The sequence below is a fragment of the Dermacentor variabilis genome, chromosome 9, assembly GCF_050947875.1.
Source record: "Dermacentor variabilis isolate Ectoservices chromosome 9, ASM5094787v1, whole genome shotgun sequence".
NCBI classification, from domain to species: Eukaryota; Metazoa; Arthropoda; class Arachnida; order Ixodida; family Ixodidae; genus Dermacentor; species Dermacentor variabilis.
The window spans coordinates 102,734,418-102,755,144 of record NC_134576.1 but is presented as its reverse complement, the minus strand read 5'-3'; the positions used below and the strand labels follow the sequence as shown (position 1 = coordinate 102,755,144).

The following is a 20,727-nucleotide window of genomic DNA, read 5'->3' as shown; positions in this document are numbered from 1 at the left end:
TGCAGAAAGGACTCAGAAGGAAAGACAAATTTGGTTTTGCACTGGCAAGAAGGCAATGGATACCAACTCTGGTTGCAATGAAAACAAAGTCAGCCTAACAAAGGATGGAACAACTTAATATGGTCTATATTAAGTTATATGAGACACCAGCGCTGCCCAGGGGGCGCTCGTGAGAAGCGGCTCTCAATGCTAAGTGTGAAAGCGCCGCAACTTTTAGTCTCCCAAGAAAACGCAAAGCTGCAGGGAGTACGTTTCTTTTTCTGTTTTACAAAAATGTAACCTTAGCGAGGTTGGCTTGTGTTTCTTTTTCGTTTTCCTCAATGTGAATATTGAAAAGTGAACCAGGCTATGATCATCGAGGACAAATTTACTTGTGAAAAATGCTCTGGAAGTGTCTTCCACAGAAAACTGCATGAGAGCCGTGCACCAGCAGCTGCAAGCGTAAATATACCACCTATCGGGTTGCGGTTCGGTTTCAAAAGGATCAACCCTCTCTAAGCCGTTTTTGATGTAAAATAACTCGAGAAGGACCAGGATTGCATACAGTAAATTGTTTTCTAGGTTGAGAAAATTACACCTGATAACAGCGGGTCGTGATTCCAGTGAAATGCAATTTACGAGTGAAGAAGCTATAAACACCGTCAGAATTCAAATAAACGGTCACTTGTTCCATTTCTGCATATTCCAGACGCAAAAATGGACAGTTCCTTCATAAGCAGAAAGACTTTGATTTCGTTGGAGCTACTTATGGTGTCCATGGCACTGGAATTGAAGGTAGGTCCCCGTTGCAACACGGCAACTCGTTGCATGCTGCTTGCAGTTAGCAGACAGCTGGCTGATGGCGGTTTTGCTGGCAAACGGCGATATCTGCCCGTCACATGGAGGATCTCCCTTTGCCACAGCAACGTGGCCATTCAGCGACGGAGGAGCTTTCGCAGCTACACTCTGGCGTCGCAGGCAGCCTCACCACTGCCAATCGCTTGCTACCGATATTGTCGCTAAGGCATTTCCAGTTCACTTAGAATCTGTAGAAGACAGCGCTTCTGAACAAATTGCCGACGCTCCCAAGCAGCAATGCTTTGCTACCTTTGTTGCCACTTTAACCTCTTCTTGCAATAATTTCACACGAAGAAGAAAACATGCTGATGTTTGCGGTGATGCTGGCTGCGATGCGAGCACAACCAAGCCATTTCGCTGTGCACCATCGGTAGCCATACGTTACAGCTGAACTTGTCTTGTATTAGGTCCTTAGTTGATGCGAAATGCTTGACCGTGGACGTGGTTTTTAATAAAGTGAACATTACGCGTCACTTTACTCTAGGGGACATCATTTTGCCTGGAATAGAAGCCGCATAATTAATGTGGGTGTCACCAGACGCGGCGACGCACTGATGCAGCGTGATTGTGCGAACATACAACAGTGTTCACCATTTGTGTTCACTGTGAGATTGTACGATTAGCATTATCATTCACTTCCTTTTCATTTCATCACTAGGTACTGTCAATGGCAGCGCCCACCGCTGGAACCCAGTGGACATTTTACGCCGGCTGGCACTAATACAGTGGAACCCCGTTCATACGTTTTTCACCGGACCAAGGAAAAAAAATGTAACAGCCGGTAAAACGCAACAGTGAGGAAAGCTCCGAAAATGAATGAAAAAATTGCAGCTTCAACTATAGACAATTTATTTCCACAGAGTGCGTTTAGAACTTAAAAAAGTCTAGAATGGTTACTTGCCGTTTCTTTCGCTCGCTAGAAATCACCACACATTTCTCAATAGCCTGGAAGGCTGCATTGCTGTCAGCGTCGCTGTGAGGTGCGACGTACCTGCGGAGGAGGTCCAGAGCCGCTATGGCTTCTGCAAAACTAGGATTTGGCAACTCCCCGGCATCATGCGGCTCGTGCTCCTCGTCGTCACCGCGCCACGGCAATGGCAACGGACGAAGGAATATCCGCGGGAAATTTTGCCCGCTTTGGCATAATCATGCTAACGTGCTAACGATTGTTTAGTATTGCTGCAGAGCGCGCGCGTCCGAGCAGCCCGGTAGCGCGCAGCGCGGCATGGTTTCGCGAGAAATGTAAACGAGAGGAGAGCTGGCCCGATAGGCGGAGCAACGCCATGAGCAATGCCAACTTCCGGCTTCCCTTTAGCTATAGCTTCACAAATAGTGACGTCAGGGCCTCTCCTGAGTTTCCTTCCTCCGTGAGTCGACCCGTCCAACAAACCATGCGGTGACCGTAATCACAGTGTGAGAGCATTTTTCACGTATGGCCATCTATTTGGCGGCCTCTCGAACTGGCGTGCGGCTTCTTGCAGCCAGTTCCATAGCCAAGCCCGGCCAAGCCCTGTCAAAACTCGTCAAAAACCAAAATGGCGGTTGGAGCGCGTTGCCTATTTTAGCCCAGGCGTGTTCGGGTTGCGACGCATCATGCGGGAACGTTTTCACAGCTACTACGTAACAGCGGGGTTCCTTATACATTGGATCCTATGAAAGCTATGCCGGGACCGAATGAAAACGACGCAGCAGCCGGGAAAACGCAGCAGTGAGGAACGTAACAGCGGGGTTCTACTGTATTACCCTTAGTGTCCCCGAAAAAAATGGTGGCTATATATATCTTCTTGTACAAAAACATGTACATATTTTTTTTAGTATACTAGAAGCATTGCGATATTAGCTTTCAATAAGAACAAATGTACACGGATATTTTGCCGGAGAAGCTCTAGAAATAGCTTAAACGGCATGCAATTGTGTGTGCCTGAATCCAACGTCACCATCGCTCATGCTTGTAGATTTCAAGAAAAATAATAGGATGATAGGGCTATATACAGCTGTTCTAGTTGTGGCAATTAAACACACAACAATAATGACAGCCACCAAGCTTTCTTTTTCACGGCTTTTGCACGTCCCCCACCGTACTGTGGCTGGACATTTTCTTCTATATTTGTATGCGTGATGCGTGATGTCCACAAGGGGGTGCTTTGTGTCAGCTTGAAACTCCAGCGCTGGTTACCCACACGTACCAACACTCAGAAGCTGAGAAAGGAGTGGCCAACTAACGTGTTTACTCATGTAAAGGCACACCTTTGTGTAGGACCCGCATGTCCTCCCCTGTTTGCAAAAATTTTGGAAATTGCTCCATCAGAAGGTACTTTCACTAATGTGTATGCCAGAGGATGCCAGGTTTAATGACAACAGGAAAAAGATAATTCAGTTAATGTTTCCCCAATTAATTATTATGGTTTCACATTTTTCAAAGCAGTCAGGATGCAGTTTATAGTGTCAGTAGGCAGCCATAACCCGGAATTGTGAGAAACTCCCCCAGTCAAGATTTGAAATATGGGCCTTGCATGAAATATAAAGGGTAATAGCAAAAATGGAGGACTCCAAACAACAAACCCAGACAGTAAAAGGTAATACATTACAAAACAAGGACATCACTTGACGGCAGACGAGGCCATTTTGTTTCCATTTCTTGCTAAGGAATTTACAGTATTTACTCGATTGTAATACGAGTTTCTTTTTTTTTCTTTTTCACAAATGTCGCTGCTTGAGCTCAACCCTTGCATTACATTCGGATAATGACAAAATTGATGATTTTAAAACAAATGTTCTACTCTGCGGTTATTAGCATTACATTGACAACCTGCATCTTTATGTCTCGATTCAATCTATAGACAAGCCTGGAAATATTAGTGCAAGAGGAAGATTTGAGACTTGCGAAAAATTTTCGTGTGCGCATTCTTCTTGTGCATTTTTCTCGTGTGGACATCGTGTATAACAATGCGCCAATTTTTAAAAAAATTCTTATAACTTTATTTGCTATTTTTTATTGTTTTTCATGAATAAACAGTACATATATGCCAACGCAAAACACTTTTTTCTCGCTTTACGGTCACCCTAGAAGAATTACAGTAAATTTTTTTCGAAATAGGTCCCTCTGAAGAATTTAAATGTGCAATAATAAAAATCGACCCTGGGTGGTCACATATGGCCAAAAAAATCGACCCTCAAAGGGTTAAGAAGTACTTCATCTCAAACGAACTCGACGGCACGGATGGCTGGATTCTCTGGCAATCACCTATGGAGATAGTTTCGCTTTCGCAAAACTCTGCTTGTTCCGGTACTCAACCCCTCAAAGTATAGCGCCGACAGTGTCAGATACACTTGACGGGGATGCTTCTGGTGCCGAGTCACGCACAATATCGCGAAAGGGAAACTATCTCCGAAAGAGATCGCCCAAGAATACCACCTACAGAAAGCTCCGTCTCCCCCTCAGACGACGATAAGTAAAGAGAACTCGTTTCCCAATTGATTCCTTAAATAAAGGTACCATTTCTTTTTTCATTCATCTCGAGTAATTACAGTAGGCAGGATTGTACGAGAATTGTAGGTGAAGTCACTTATGTTCATTTCATTTCACACTTAAAGAAAACGAGACGCAGGGCGATCAAAGGGCCTGACACTCTCACCTGACAAAGCGCACGGACAAAGTCAACAATGGCATTTCCATCCAACCGAGTGGAGCCTGTGAAGATGCGGTCGACGGCCACGACCACGCTCTGGGAGCTGGTCTCCCCCATGGATTCCTGAAGCATCGCCATCTGCTTTTGGTCCATGGGCAGTCCGGGACGCGTCACTGCGCAATTTGTGAGGAAGGAAGGTCAATGCATGACAAGAGAAAAACTCGTAACCCAGTACATCCTGCCCACCAGTTCTACTTATGTCGCTGTTTTCCAATGTTATCGATGAAGCCTTTACAACATTTGGGAGGAACCGAGTAGAACTCGCACTGCAGGACTGCAAGTTTTCTCTTGTCAGCAGGTAAGAAAATGACTGTCGCATGATAAAATGTGTGCTATTCTAGTGTGCCGAGTATCTATAGTTATGTTTCAAAATGACAATGTTTTATCTAGTCAAACACTGGGGCACAAGAGAAAGCATCACAATGCATCAGTGACTGGCTGTAGGCCTGGAGACTAGTACTGGTTGCTGCTTCAACTTTGAGAATACCACCAGTGCATATCCTTCCCAGAAGAAAAAAGCTTCCTATTGATAATCGACTTTTTGACTTGCACAACAATGCATGCGCACCGTCTGGCTGATAACGCAAGTGACCATGGCAAGAGACTCTTGGATGTTCCACCAGTTCCACCTCATGCGTTAGATTAAACCCCTACGAACTGTGCAACTAAGTGCAGCCATAACTTATCACAGTGGACTGTACATAGGATAAACCGTAGTACAGAAAACGTCATGCATATTTAAAGGCGTGCCTGTGGACCTCTGGAGTGTTTCTTGGACACCCAAGGTTCCACAAATTGCCAGTTCACCTTCAAAGATTATGTATACAAGAAATGCTAACTGTATTCCAGAAATGACAGTACTTCTCTAGAGCAGCTGTCGCAGACACTTCTGGACTCTTCCCGAGAACCGCCAAGGTTCCACAAACGGGACTTACAGAAAAATTGGCGTAAGACTACCTACACTCCATAGGGTCGAGCACGCTGTCCTGGAGGGCCCCGTGGGCACCAGCCGAAGCCTGAGCTGATCCAGAACCGGAGCCGCCGAGGTAGCGCGGCTTGACACCCGTGCCGATGAGCTGGGCCAGCTCCAGCTGGGAGATGCACCGCAATATGTCCAGCCACGACTTGCCCAGGTAGTTTCCATCCATGTGCGCCACCGTGATGAGCGTCTTGATGGTGTCGATATTCTTGCTCTTCATCTCCGTGATGGGTGAGTTTGCCGTGAGAAGGGTGAAACGGGCCAGCGCTTGCACGTACGCATTGCGCTCCAGCTGTAACGTGGAGCAACGACAAGCATTCTGCATGATCTACCGATAAGCCTGTGCACTGAAAATGTTGTTACAAAAATGGCCGGTCTAACAGCTCAAGAGGTTAAAGGTTAGCTGCCAGTGAAATAAAAGGCTGGACACACAGGCAGACACCAGAAACAGAGGAATGTAAAGTGTGCGAGGACGCTCAACTCTTTACCCCCAACCCGATGTTTGTCTTCTCTGCATGACTCTTGCTTCTCTTGAAGTTCATTATCCCCACACGAAATGCATGCAATGGTGGTAGTCAGTGTTGCAGAAGTGCATAAACGACAAGATGGCATGAGCATTCTGATGCTAGCACCACGTAACGGCACGACAAACTCAGCTGTGAGGGGAGCTTGCGGACTCCTCTTTTATGGCTTTAAGACAGTAACCAATGAAATCTTTGCACATGCTGCATGTATAACCCCTTTACTCCCTACTCCCATAGCAAGATGGCAGCAAAAAAATACGCAGTGAGGGTGCCGGCTACCATTTTCTCCAAGACGGCATCTTGCAGTAATTTTTGTTGTTCTTTTCATACGATTACATGGAATACATAGACAACAGCCAGAGCGGGGCCAGAGGTTACTTACAGTCATGTGAAAGATGCAAGCAATACGGATGGCACAGCGGATGCCATCCAGACACAGTGCTGCTATCTCCGGGTCATCGCAGTCCTGCAGGCCAACACTGAATGCAGCCAAAAACGGTGTCCAAGCCAGCTGAAAAAAAAAAGGAAAAGTAAGGACGCCTTCAGTTGAGAACCATGACACAAAGCTGTATGCCAACATTCACTACTGCTGTCACTGTTCTTTGTTTTTTCAACACTTTTGTACAAAACATTCTTCGCTGCTGAACATAGCTGTTATTAAAGCTCAACTGCGAGAAAACCTCACTTGAGTTCAATTAGTCGAAAACAGATAGCAGATGTTAACAAAGTGGCTGTTCCCTCGCCAAAAGTCACTGCTATTGCTGTTGGCAGTGGTCATGGTTGGTTCCACCATAATATCTTAAGTAATGTGGTCGGCAAATAAAATATGTGCAAAAGATTTATGAAAGTAAGGCACCTCAACTAGTTTTGTACCTGAGACTTTCCTGAATACTGATGCTTCAATCAACTGTGTCCAACTATCTCACTAGGACACTGATGAAGTGTAAGCGCACAGAATGAGCAGAGTATCATTAGACCGTCATTATGGCACATGAGACAGACGTAAACCATGAACATGGTACAAGAAGTCAAGCAAATGCCACAGCACAAAGCATAAAAATAGATGACAGGAATGTACAGGAAGCAGAAGACGTGGCTTTTCAGAGCAGATTGTTCGTGCATTAATGCAAGCATTTTCTACAGTCAGTGTAATTTGCGACACTGTGTGTGCCTTACTGCGTGTAATAGCACACTAAATACAACTGCCACTACTTTGTATTCTGTTCCGAGACTTCTGCAGCGTTCCTCTCAAGCTATTCTAGCATTGAACATCAGCTAACACTGGCCAATTCAATTAAAAAGTTTCAATTTCACGCCTTATTCACAGCTTTTGCTATGAACAGCTGTATTTTCTTTCTTGTGCTAACTCAAATGTGTCCTTGCTTCCCTGCTTAGCGAGTGGGAGTTAACTCTTGACACTCCACAAAAACTAGTGCAGTACTAGTGCAGTACTAGTGCATGACAGCTTTAAAGTTCCAAGTCCCACCAACGAAGTCCAGAACATGCACACGCACAAAACAAGCAATGCATAACCTTCGTTGACCAATCTGCGACTTCTGACCGTCATTTCAATCAGAAAATTGACTTGAGTGATCAAGAAAAGGAGCACGACAGTTACACTCCGTCTCAAAATGAACTAGCAGTGCAGTGAAAGCTATACGAAGGATGCAAAGGCGCCACCACATGGTGCAGGTACACCGAATGGTACATAACGGAATGTACACTCCATCTCAGAAGTGGTTTGCAGCACTGTGGAAGCTGCAGGACTCCTAAGCCAATGGGAAAGCCAAATGCCCCTTGAGATATGTTCATATGCGCCCTGTCACCTGCTCAGCAGCTGCTGAATCTACAATATATGACGTGTATTTGCAAAGGTCCTAAAATATCACATATCGCTGCAGCATATCATGTGCCATGCAAAAACAAAACTCTACAACCCTGCCATTAATCAAACAGTTATGCTCGCAACTATATTCTGCTGTGCAAAGATATTTCTAGCGTATGCCTCGTACCTTCGACAGCACTGCAAACAACTTGTAAAATAAAGTACAGTTCTGTGCTTCGACGTAGATTATATGGCAGATATACATGGGTTTAGTATTGCTAAGCACTATATAAATGTTTGTAAGTTTTCTAACATGCTAAATAACAGCCTGTAATATGTTCCATTCTTGTATTAAAGTGATAGTGGTTTAGCACTGGAACGCATTCATATGTCGCGGACTGATACCAACACATTGGCTTATCCAAGGCTTACATGCCTTGTAGACGACATGCCCAGTTAGCTATCCTATGCTTGGGAAAGGGAAAGAATAAATAAGAAGATGAAAGAAAAGAATAAGGTGGCCCATAGCTTTCGCTGCACTGCAAAGTGATCATGAGACAGTGTATAAGCAATTGAAAATCAAGTGAAAATAAACATACCTTGAACATGGGCCGGACATGCTCGAGGTGCTTTGCACAGGTGAAAGAAGCCTGTACGTGGCTCACGCTTTCCATGAGCGCCTTGGCAGTGCGCGCCATCTGCTCCATTTCCATGTTGTACAGCAGACGACGCTTCTTTTCACTTGACACGTCTGTGTAACGTAAAAGGAGCCAGCAGGCATTATTACTATCAAGTCGACGTCACGTCACCACCCAAGCATCGCTAACATCTCTAGAACCTCAAAACAAAGACGCAAGCTTGAGATATAAAACAGTACACTCCACAATCATCGAGGCTTTAACTTGTAGTCAGTAATTCAAACACCTGCCTTTCTGCTTTCCTTGTTCTACGTTTGGTGATAACTTTCTTTGTTTTTTGTTTAGTTAATTACTGTGCTATCTATTCTACATGCTTGGAATAACTCCAATCGCAAAGTAGCAGCGCATGTGCGTGTGCATGTGCACATGTGATGTGCACATCATGTGCCAGCAATGTAATCTACAGCCTTCCCTATCTTCATGTCCTTGAAACAGCAGGGCATTGAAGAAAACTACAATTCTAAATTTGAACACAAGCAGCTATGAGCTACTGCGCAATGCTGTCCTGTTCACATGAAAACTTTAAAAGGGATACTAAACAAAAGCCATAAGACAGTTTAGGCTCATAGATCATTCTTTAAATATTCCATCCGAATTTATTTACAAGAAAGTATTTTATTTTTAATGCAGAAAAAAGAAAGTTAAGCATCTCTTTTTGAACTTTCCTTTCAAACTGCAGTGATACCGACATTGGTCTAGCTTTCGCACATCTCAGTCTTTTTGGTACATAACAATTTCGCAAATAGAGTCTTTCTTTTTTCTTTTTCTTATTTTTCAGTTAAAACAATGACAACTGCCAAGCAAAATCTTATCAATATCAACATCACACAGAAATGGTATGACAATGTCAGCATGGCACTGTCCCTTGTCTTTTGTGCTTGCTTCCTTTGTGGCTCACCGAGCCTTCCTCCTTGCAAGATTGATTTGTTAACAATGATTTGTTAACTCGACAATGTGAGCTCAACAGAGTGCTTCAGCTTGTCTGCATAGTTATCGCACTTTATGAATGAGAAAATGCCGAAGACGTGTACGGCACCAACAGCACTGGTAGTAACAAATTGTAGCCATTTGTGCAACTATAAAGTATGGGAAACATCATTTTATTTAGTGCTGTTATCATAAAAGTAAAAGAAAGAAAGCCACAGCACATTCACGGCTACGCTGTTGCCAATGCTTCGTGCCAGTAGTGGAGTAACACATAATAGCCTACCATTGGAACAATACCCCTGGCATGCTCTTGGTAGAGCTTAATGTCCCAAGATGGCATAGCCAGCATGGCTGCTAATGTCTACGTTTCCAGTAGCCCGGTATTCCACAAGTTATATTATGCATCTGGACCAGCTAAAACTCTAATGCAGAACTTCGTTCATACATTTTGAAAAAAAAAAAAAAAACGTGAGAAAAAAGCACTACCTGAGAAAATGTACAATCAGAATTAACTAAAAAAGTATGACAGACTCAACAATCGTTGACATCTACGTAACACGAAGCGTCGTGCGGATCACTGCCACACAAGACGCCGACGTGCATCGAGCTAGTGGTGCTTCGGCAGCCTGAGATGCATTTTGTTATTTTTTCTATTGCGTAGTGTATTAAGAGGGCGACAGGAAACCGAAACAAAATTGAGTTGGTGGGCGTCGCCGGATGCCGCTGACGCCGGATGCCGCTGACGCCGGATGCCGCTGACGCCAGGTGCTGGCGAAGCGAAACAAGATGCCCACATCGCACCGCCTCCCGCAGGGAATCCGTTTGAATTATCACCTACTAAAGACATGCAGTACGCTGCCAATGGCCCTACGCACCACACGCTGTAAAACGGATAGGTGAAGATGCTTATCACAATAGTTTTGGCGGTGATACCTGTGAATGTAGCATGCGACGACACGGGCGGATATTTTCTGGCATCGAAATAAGAAACTGAGTGAGCACCGGCATTTTCATGTGAGACCGGCGGGCGGGTATTGCGGTGAAGCTGCCACAGCGGGCAGCTATATACTGCTCTCGATCGCCTGCATTTTCTTGTTTAAATAGGATCTAGAGGTCGGAAAACGTATCATACGATGGCCATTTGGCAACGTACTGAACATTGGTGCTGAAAAATAGTGTTTTCTGGGACTGTGTGAACGGGTAATGAATTAGCGTAACTCTATAGGGTCTTTTTTTGTGTTCTCAACTGTGAACGTTGCCGCCGGGAAAACGTATGTAACGAGAATGTATCAACGAAGTTCTACTGTATTTCTCCTTGGTGTTCTTTTCAAGCTTGAAGAGCTTTGAACATACTTTGAATAAAGAAAAATAGCCCTCTTCAAGAGGCTTCTTACTTTGCTTTCCGGTCACACGACTTGCAGTGGTCTTTACTTTGATCTCATTGCCAGCAATCTCATCGTAGATCGCCGACAGCTCTTCCTCGGGAATGTCCTTGCTGTCGTTGATGCCGCGATTCATTTTGATGTAGTCTTCCTTGGTCATCTTTGTCTTGACCTGACGGACGAATATAAAAGTTAAGTTCATGAACTCCACAAGTGCTTTACATATGAAACATAGAACAACATATCAGTCATGAGTCTACGAACCTGTCTCACGATTTTTAGAGTTCAAGCAATAACAATGCTTTTAAATCTGATGCACTTTGGAAATGTAAAAGTAAACAAAAGAAAGTATGTAGACTGCCAGTTTTGAGCATTACATATATGCGGTAGAGCTGCACTAAGATGCTTCCCACTTATTGCATTTTTCTGGATGCTATGTTGTGCTTGCACAAGCCCATAACAACACCCACAGATTCCTGGATATTTGGTTTACACTTTCGCAGATCTTCATGTTCTGCGGTATCATCACAAACATATCAGCAATATTGTACAAGTGATACCTCAAGACCTTTAATCTCAGCCCCACGGAGGTGTCTCTGGGTACTTATAATTCAATCATAAGAGCATCACTGTACTTAATGAAGAATTTAATGCAATCAATACAGTAATGCCTAGACTGAGTTAATACTGTGCGCATTATGCATCTTAGTTTCAACATGGCACACGTTGCCTTCGTCTCAATAAATGACCATTAATGCAGAAAAAAGAAACGCTAATTTAAACAAAATGATGAAATGATGATACTACAGATAAAGGCCACTCTTTCCAGTGTCTTTTTGACAATTTTACAGTAAACATCAATGTAGTTATTTTCTGCCTCGCATGTACTCAGCATTAGCACTACCCTATTTCGTTAGAAAAAAACTTAAAGCCAATCTATAATAACAAGAAAACCTAAGGCCATGAATGCAGCATGCATGAGCAGGCTTATTAGGGGAAAAAAAAAAGATTGTTAAATGCATTCAAAAGCTGCTGCAAACACACAGTATAAGTTTACTGATAATCTATTGCTGTTATTATCACCATTATGCAGATAAAACACAGGAACAAGACGACGCAAGTAACCCCACATACTTCTAACATGCAACAAACAGTGCCTCACTCTACGAACTGTGACAAGTTTTCATTCCTGTATGGTCTCTAGCCTTTCTTTCATCAAGGTCATGTGGTTGTGTGCCTGTTTGATTCCATTAGTTTTGCTTGAGTGTAACTTAGGCTGCAGCGATTAGTAACATTAATATTGTAACATTTCAATTCCTTTCCACCCCAAAAAAAGATAATTGGAAATGGGATCTCTGCTCCTGTGTTCCTACTCCCTTTTTTCCATTAGTCTAGTGGCATTTTTTCTTAGCAGACATGCTTACCTGTGGGCTGTGCAGGTCGGTGGTAAGCATGATAATGGAATACGCCAGTACATAGGCCGTGTCTGCACTTGCAAACAGCCGGTTGCTGCAATATTAAACAAAAGATGACTCATTAGAGGTGAAAAATTCACACAATAGAACAAACATAAGACACCGGTATGCAAACATACTATCATGGCTAAAAAATAACCATGCAAAAGATTTGAAATTGAGGCATCAAAAACTGAAGGTCAGTTTAGATCTACTGATGCAGTTGATTAGTAGTAATTTCATAGAGTCATAAATTCTACCTTGTGCAGTAGAACCTCGTTCATACGTTTTGGTAAAAACCATGAGAAAAAACTTACTAGCCAGGAAAACATACAACCTGAGGCAACTAAAAAATGTTACAGACTCAACTACTGTTGACATCTACGAATGCGAAGCGTCGCGTGGATCGTCGCAGCGCGCAATGCCGACGAACATCGAGTTGGTGGTGCTCTGGCTGCACGAGACGCATTTTGATGTTTTCCTATTGCGTGGTGTCTTAAGAGGGCGACGGGAAACAGAAACGTAATCGAGCTGGTGGACAGTGCTGGATGCCATTAAAACGAAATGTGATGCCCACATCGCGCGGCCTGCAGTGGGGAACAGAGGCACGTTCGGATTATCGCCTACTAAAAGCGTGCAGTACGCTACCAATGGCACTACGCACCATGCGCTGTGAAAAGGATAGGTGAAGATGCTTATCACAATAGGATTGGCAGTGATAGCTGTGAGTGCTGCATCCGATAACCCCAGAAAAGATCTGCTGGTACCAAAATGAGAAATTGAGTGCACACTGGCATTATCACATGAGATGGATGGGTGAGTATTGCGATGAAGCTCCCACAGCAAGCAGCTATACAGTGGAACCCCGTTCATACGTTTTTCACCGGACCGGGAAAAAAAACCGTAACAGCCGGGAAAACGCAACAGTGAGGAAAGCTCCGAAAATGAATTAAAAAATTGCAGCTTCAACTATAGACAATTTATTTCCACAGAGTGCGCTTAGGACTTTAAGAAGTCCAGAATGATGGCTTGCCGTTTCTTTCGCTCGCTAGAAATCACCACACGTTTCTCAATAGCCTGGAAGGCTGCATTGCTGTCAGCATCGCTGTGAGGTGCGGCGTACCTGCGGAGGAGGTCCAGAGCTGCGACAGCTTCTCCAAAGCTAGGATTTGGCAACTCCCCGGCATCACGCGGCTCGTGCTCCTCCTCGTCACCGCGCCAGGCAACGGCAACGGACGAATGAATATCCGCGGGAAATTTTGCCCTCTTTGGCGTAATCATGCTAACGTGCTAACGTTTGTTTAGTATTGCTGCGGAGCGCGCGCGTCCGAGCAGCCCGGTTGCGCGCAGCGCTGCTAGCGCTGCGTGGTTTCGCGAGAAAAGTAAACAAGAGAGGAGAGCTGGCCCGATAGGTGGAGCAACGCCAACTTCCGGCTTCTCTTTAGCTATAGCTTCCCGAATAGTGACGCCAGGGCCTCTCCCGAGTTTCCTTCCTCCGTGAGTCGACCCGCCCAACACGTCCAACAAACCATGCGGTGACCGTAATCACAGTGATGATAGTGAGAGCATTTTTCACGAATGGCCACCTAGTGGCGACCTCTCGAACTGGCGTGCGGCTTCTTGCAGCCAGTTCAATAGCCAAGCCCGGTCAAAACTCGTCAAAAGCCAAAGTGGCGGTTGGAGCGCGTTGCCTACTTTAGCCCAGGCGGGTTCGGGTTGCGACGCATCATGAGGGAACGTTTTCACAGCTACTACGTAACAGCGGGGTTCCTTATACATTGGATCCTATGGAAGCTATGCCGGGACCGGACGAAAGCGACGTAGCAGCCGGGAAAACGCAGCAGTGAGGAACGTAACAGCGGGGTTCTACTGTACATTGGATCCTATGGAAGCTATGCCGGGACCGGACGAAAACGACGTAGTAGCCGGGAAAACGCAGCAGTGAGGAACGTAACAGCGGGGTTCTACTGTATACTGTTTTCGATCACGCACGCATTTTCTTGTTTACATGGGATCCAGTGGTCACAACACATATCATACAATGGCAGTTTGGTGATATACTGAACGTTCGAGCTGAAAAACGTTGTTTTCCAGGAATGTATGAACCTGTAAAAGATGAGCGTAACTCTATGGCGTTTGTTTTTTTCTTGATAGCAAACCTTGGCACCGGGAAAATGAACGTAACGGGAATGTACCGACGAGGTTCTGCTGTATCTGAAGACAAACTGCACTTCTACACTTCTATGTAGAATCTATAACAATATTGCCACATCTTTTGTATTTGAATTTTATAAGTATCAAAAACTGCTTTTGCTGCTCTGCCTTCCAGCACACCTTTGTCAAAATATATTTTCAAAGTTTTCATCAGCAGGTTTATGGAACTTCAGCACATGACACCTTGTCATTCTCGTGCTTGTCCTGCTAATGTGTGTAATGTGCGTCTGTGTTTTCTTTTAACACCATATTCCTTTTCACAGTAAAGCATGCAAAGTGTGGGAAAAAGACTTCATTGGGAGCCATGCGCCTGTAAATGTAACATTTTAAAAGCCATCCTATAGACTCATATGAGCAGTACCTTTGGTTGATCTTTGAGCTGATGATATTGGTTACACACGCACAGAAACTAGACAATCATTTAATGAACCCTTAAAGGGGCATCTTGATAGAGGAACTGTATTGATAAATTACTTTTCTACAATACTAAAAAATGCACTGTAAAATATGCAATACTAAAAATGCACCATAAGAGGCTTTGTAAGCCAAGCCTCTTATGCCGAAAGACAGATGGCATTTAATACCAGCTTGGTGCAACATCATGAGTTTTAACAGTGTCTGCTTAAGCCTGGTTAACTCTTTATCGGTAAAGATGGAATCAATTCTATTTCAAAACAACCAAAGAGTGAACTTATCGAGTTTCAACAAGCATTGCTAAGCCACAACAGCCAAATACGAAAAAAAAGAAAGCACTTTGAAATTTACGACAATAACACCAACATACTGGCACTGGGATTTCAATGCGAAATTCAAGAAACAGAAAACTTCATCTTCTCATTGTCTCGTCTAACACTCAACCTATTACCACGAGGCAAACGAAATTAATGTGCTTATAGAATACATTTTATTCGCTAAGCTGATTTATCGTTTTACTTTAGTATCCTTTTAACAGCTACTCACCACAAAAATGACCACACTGGCTAGACATCCTACAGTTGATTACTTGCAAGCGCCCCTAGTCTAGTACAGGCACAAGCGCAAGGAAGAAAGAAGCCAGCTTACTTGGGGTTGGTCTCACAGTACCGGGCAGCAAACTTCTCCATGAGACGATCAATTTTCTGCGCCTCCCCGGGCAACCAAAACCCTTCAAGGAAGCAGCGTAGCGCAGACACAAAGTCTTTGCCAGCAAAGTCCATTTGGTCTACGTAGGCGCACATCACTTCTTTGTTCATTCTGAAAAACACCGAGCGCAAGGCTGTACGTCACAGCACTAGCACACCAATGCTCGCACAAGGCCAAAACATATATCCCATGTGCACGTAAACACCGTCTAATTGTGTCTTCATGTGTACAACCTGCCCCTGCCTATAACTTGCAGCCATGGGTACACCGCTTCATACAATAATGAGAAAATAAAATTGTGACGTTTTGTGCAATGCCCACAAATTCACACAGCGATGTGTGATCACATGCTTCCTTTGAACTGCTTTATGCCCAGTACACATCATTGAGAATATTAATTAATACAATAATAATAACAATAATAATAATACAGAGCCATGACAACTTAAAGACTGTCATAATGTTTTACAAGAAGCCTCTGCACGGGCTTTTTGGAATGGCTAATATCACGTAAATAATCAAAACAATAAAAAAGGCCATAAGTTAGGAAACCCAGTTTAGATGTTTAGCGTTTAGATGTAGTTCTATACATTGCACAAGCGGTCAAGAGAGCTTATTAACTATGCCTTGCGGCATCTATACAGAAATTCTGCCTTCAAGCAGGGATTCACAGCAATGCTTTCTGTAATGCCATGAAGCTGTGCCTATGAAAATGGTCGCACTTCCTCACTGCTATGAAACCTCACCTAAGGAAAAGAATGTACAAAAGGCGCAGGTAAATCGCTCTAATTGCTTGCACTAATCAAGCACTCCAATCTTGACGCAGATTATATATGTGAAAGCATGGCAAATGGTCTCCATGCTTCATTTTTTACGCAGCCATCACCAAAATCAGGAACTGAATGAGTTGCCAAGGAGGGAGACATTATTAAATGTGGGTTCAAAAGCAACCAAATTTGCAATTTGCAGAGAAGTGACTGAGTGTACTTTATTTACATTGCAAGACGAATACAAATGAGGAGATTTCTTTCCCCGAATCTATGAAATTAAGAAAGAAGTATACCTACTTTTCATTTTCTCCAAGGAAGTCTCCAATTTGTTTCTGGAAGAAGAAAATAAAAGAGAAGAAGAAAGAAAAAAATTAAGTGATGCAGTTGTAGACGAGTTATAACATTGGAAAAGAGTCCAACCCAGCTCACACCAAAGAAAAAAAAAAGGAAAGAAAGGCAGCATAGAACCTAAACAGGCTGGAATAAACGCCCATAATACGGTTTGACCTAGGCACAAAGCAAAAGTACCTAATTGTTCTGGACTCCTCTGTACCTCCTGTTGTTCATTAAAATAAAATTGCTGGAAAGCTGGCGATTGGATTGGTTACAATGCCAAACCCCGTTCACAGCTCTCTGCGTTTTGTTGACACAACCACAAGAAAGAGGACACAATACGCTTCTGGACTAGGAGGAGCATTTATTTGAAAACACACAATTCCTGCCACCTGAATAACTACGCACACGGAGAGTATCGAAGCCATCCCAACACGTGTTCAACCAGGAACAGCAAAACACCCTCCCCGCACCCCACACACATAAAAAAAAGCCTGATCCTGTTTGTCAAGATGCTAAAATTCCTATTCAGTCACAGATAGTGACAGAGCACTTATACACCTGTCAGTTCTAAACTACAGAATATATAAAAATGTTTCTAATGCCAATGAAAGGTTTCAATCTGTGCATTGCTGCTTCCCTTCACCCCTGTTTCATAGAGATGAGGGTTGCAGCTGTACTGTCAAATAATCTTTTTTTTTTCAATAAACTGCAGTTGTCAATCCAGCGAAGCATGTTGCATATGTCCTTGTCTCTTCGTTTGTGTTGGTTTTACACTAGTTATACGTGAACACCAGCCTGCAACTGTCCACACAACCTGTATGCTCGCACTTGACATCAAGATTTCAAGTGTGCGATGACTACTGTGATCATTCGACATGCATTCACAATCAGCACCGGCAGCAGCCTATTTTGTCCACTGCAGGATTGAGGCCTCTTCCAATTGTATACCGCAACTTTCATTCTGCATCAGTTGAAAGCACCCTATGTGTTGCTGACCTCCTAATCTCAGCATTCTGACTAATCCTCTACTGCACCCAACCGCATTTTCCCTTGGCACCCATTTTACTACCTTCACAAGATTGCCAGCTATCTTCTCTATGCAGCACATAACATGTCTGACTCTCCTCTCACTTAATCTCAACTATACTAGGTTTTGCACTTAGCAGGTAATGCTGCGTAAGCTTTGGAGCTAGAGCAGTCATAGTAGTCTCACTCTGTGCGTTTTGCAGAGCAATTGTTTTTGATCTGCAAAGATCTTTACGGAACAATTACTTCATATGTCATAACCAAAATTGTGTAGGTGTAAGCTTGCATCAAACCACATGTGCTCTTTGTGCACCGTTGTGCTTTCAGTATGCAACATACAACAATGTTTTGGTTGCAGAAACATGTCACATTGCTTGCTCAGTGGTATAAAGGTTCAGATTTGCTATGCCTTCCATGAAATAATTATGCAATAACTATGCTTTTTTTCATATATGACGGACATTATTTTTGGTGGTTTTTGGAATGCGAGCACTAAGAGACTTCTCTCTAGCCTTCGTAACATTACCTGCTAACTGCAAAATGACGTATAGATTATTAGTTACCCCTATTCGCTTTATAACACATGCTGCCATCATCCTACTTCTCGTCTCTTATCATCCCACTGATAGTTTTTCCTTTCTTCTCATGCACGCTGCTTTGCGTCCTGTCAAATTGACTCGTTAATCTCAAAGTTCCAGTCCCATGACTTATTACTGGCAGAATGCAATATTTAACGCCATCTCACCTTGTCAAGACGCTCGTCTGAGTGGAAGAACTCAGCGATGTCCCACGGTCGGGGCCCCACCAGCCCGTGCTCCTGCAGAAACTGGAGTCCCCGCTTGGGCTTGCGGTTGAAGAGGTCGATGCCCTGCTCCATGATCTCTTTCTGCTGCTTCAGCACCTCCAGCTGCTCCGGAATGTTGCAGCTGCTCGTCGCAGAGTTGAGCGAGTTGCACGAGCCTCCATGGCTCACCAGTGACCGGTCTTCCTCCTGAAAATTTCAGCATCCTTTCATGGAGCAGGCTCCCACAATTTCACACCAAACTCCGCTGGTCACTTCAGTAAAAGAGCTGCCCTAGTACAATGATCAAATCTCAATGTCACACGTTATTAATTATAGTGAAGTGAATGTAAAATTTGGTTGGCAATGCTTTATTTTAATGAATATTTTAGTACTATATATATATATATATATATATATATATATATATATATATATATATATATATATATATATATATATATATATATATATATATTTGAAAGAAAAGAAAGGGAATCGAGGGGCCTGATTTTTATTAATCATATCATAAGAAGCTAACAAGCAAAGACACCAAGGACAACATAGGGAAAATTGCTTGCATTTACTAACTGAATTAGAGAAATGATAATGGAAATGAAAGTGGATGAAGAAACAACTGGCCACAGGTGGGATACAAACCTACGTCTTTGCATTATGCTTGCGAAGCCGTGTGTTCAATAAATATTTCACTACTGGCTCGCTGCGTACAAACACACGGCGAGCGAGCACTTTGTTATCTTCCGAAGGCCCATACTTGGCACGCCCGTTTCAGTGAACCCGAACTGTAGGACAGCGTTTCGCAGAGCATGTGGTCAGCCAAGCTAGTGCACGACGCACTCAGCTGCAGCACCTCAGGCATCAAATAGGACATGTTCAACGGACATGTACGACGGACCTTGTCTGTCGTACATGTTCCTCTTTTAGGCTGTGTCTTCATAGCGCTCTTTTCTTCAAGTAGAGCATTAAATTTTTGCCAACGTAGAGTAACTGCGCTGCCATTGTTGTCATTGTTGTCATTGTTGTCATTGTTGCCATTGCTGCTATTGTCGACGCGCTGCCGAGCGCGTCGCTGTGGCTTCAGAGCGTTGCTAACACGAGCTCTATAAGAAGTGCATTCAATGCGAATAAATGATCATTCTTCTTGGCATCACGTGCCTGTTTGGATTGTGCTGTGTCTGTTGCATTTGCCACAAACGCCTTCTCAGACGCCTCCATCTGGGCGGCGCACGAACCGTACGTCGGTTCGGCCGCATGTCTCAGCCACGATAGAACAACTGGCGGCAAGGATGGGATCACCGCAGCAGCATTTCGACACAACAGCTGGTGAAGCACAGTGTACAACAGTGGCAACGTGGACCAGCTAAGAAGCAAGAACAGGGCGAAGGATGGAGTGGTTGCTGGAAGAGATAAGTGAACTGCTTCTTCATAACGGCTGCGCCTGATGCCTCAAGGCCTTTGGGAAGCATGGCAGAATTCAATCCGAAGGCGGACAACATAAAGTCGTACATTGAAAGGTTCGAAAATTTTATCGACTTCAATGATATGCTGGAAGAGAAAAAGTTGAAGCTGTTCCTTAGCGTGGTGGGTGGTTGAACGTACGAGTACCTTAAGAAAATTCTGGTTCCCAACAAGCTCACCTACAAAACTTTCGACCAAGTGTGGGAGTTGTTAGAAGACCAATAATTGAGCTAGAAGTTGTTAGAATAATTGTTAGAAGTTTAATAATTGAGTTCAGAAAGAAGGCGATAGTGTGAAACACTTCATGACAGAGCACAAGCATTCGGCAAGCAATGTTGAGTTTAAAGTGTTCCTAAATGATGCCCTCAGAAGTCGTCTAGTAGCAGGCTTGCACGACCAAGAGGCACAAAGCGTTCTTTTCACGATGGGGCGCTTAACTTTTGGAGGCGAATGTAAAATCGCACTCGAGAAAGAGCTCGCAGACCGCCAAATCAAAGAGCTGCACATAGAAGAGGCGAAGCGCACTGAAGTGAACACAGTGCGTGGAAGCATGAAGGGAAAATACCATGCGCTTGGCACTAAGAAAGACTGCTCAGAAAAGAAAAAGTGTTTGTTATCATTGCAGAAAAGGTTTGACGTAATAGTTCTGCAGAAACCCGCAAGGTAGAGAGAAGTAATTAACAA

The 20,727-nt window shown here is 43.8% G+C and overlaps 1 protein-coding gene across 2 annotated transcripts in view; it reads right to left on the bottom strand.

The window, feature by feature from the left end:
- The window catches only part of Sec71 (ADP ribosylation factor guanine nucleotide exchange factor Sec71), a 63,104-nt gene that overhangs the window by 22,430 nt on the left and 19,947 nt on the right, over positions 1-20,727 (bottom strand). For both annotated transcript variants that reach the window (XM_075668887.1, XM_075668886.1), the window contains exons 9-17: positions 18,529-18,774; positions 16,719-16,753; positions 15,592-15,762; positions 12,286-12,370; positions 10,874-11,033; positions 8,454-8,605; positions 6,412-6,540; positions 5,488-5,797; positions 4,473-4,639 (exon numbers count right to left, since the gene is read on the bottom strand). In XM_075668887.1, the coding sequence (XP_075525002.1) occupies positions 4,473-4,639; positions 5,488-5,797; positions 6,412-6,540; positions 8,454-8,605; positions 10,874-11,033; positions 12,286-12,370; positions 15,592-15,762; positions 16,719-16,753; positions 18,529-18,774 (1,455 nt within the window). The remainder of the gene's footprint in view (positions 1-4,472; positions 4,640-5,487; positions 5,798-6,411; positions 6,541-8,453; positions 8,606-10,873; positions 11,034-12,285; positions 12,371-15,591; positions 15,763-16,718; positions 16,754-18,528; positions 18,775-20,727) is intronic.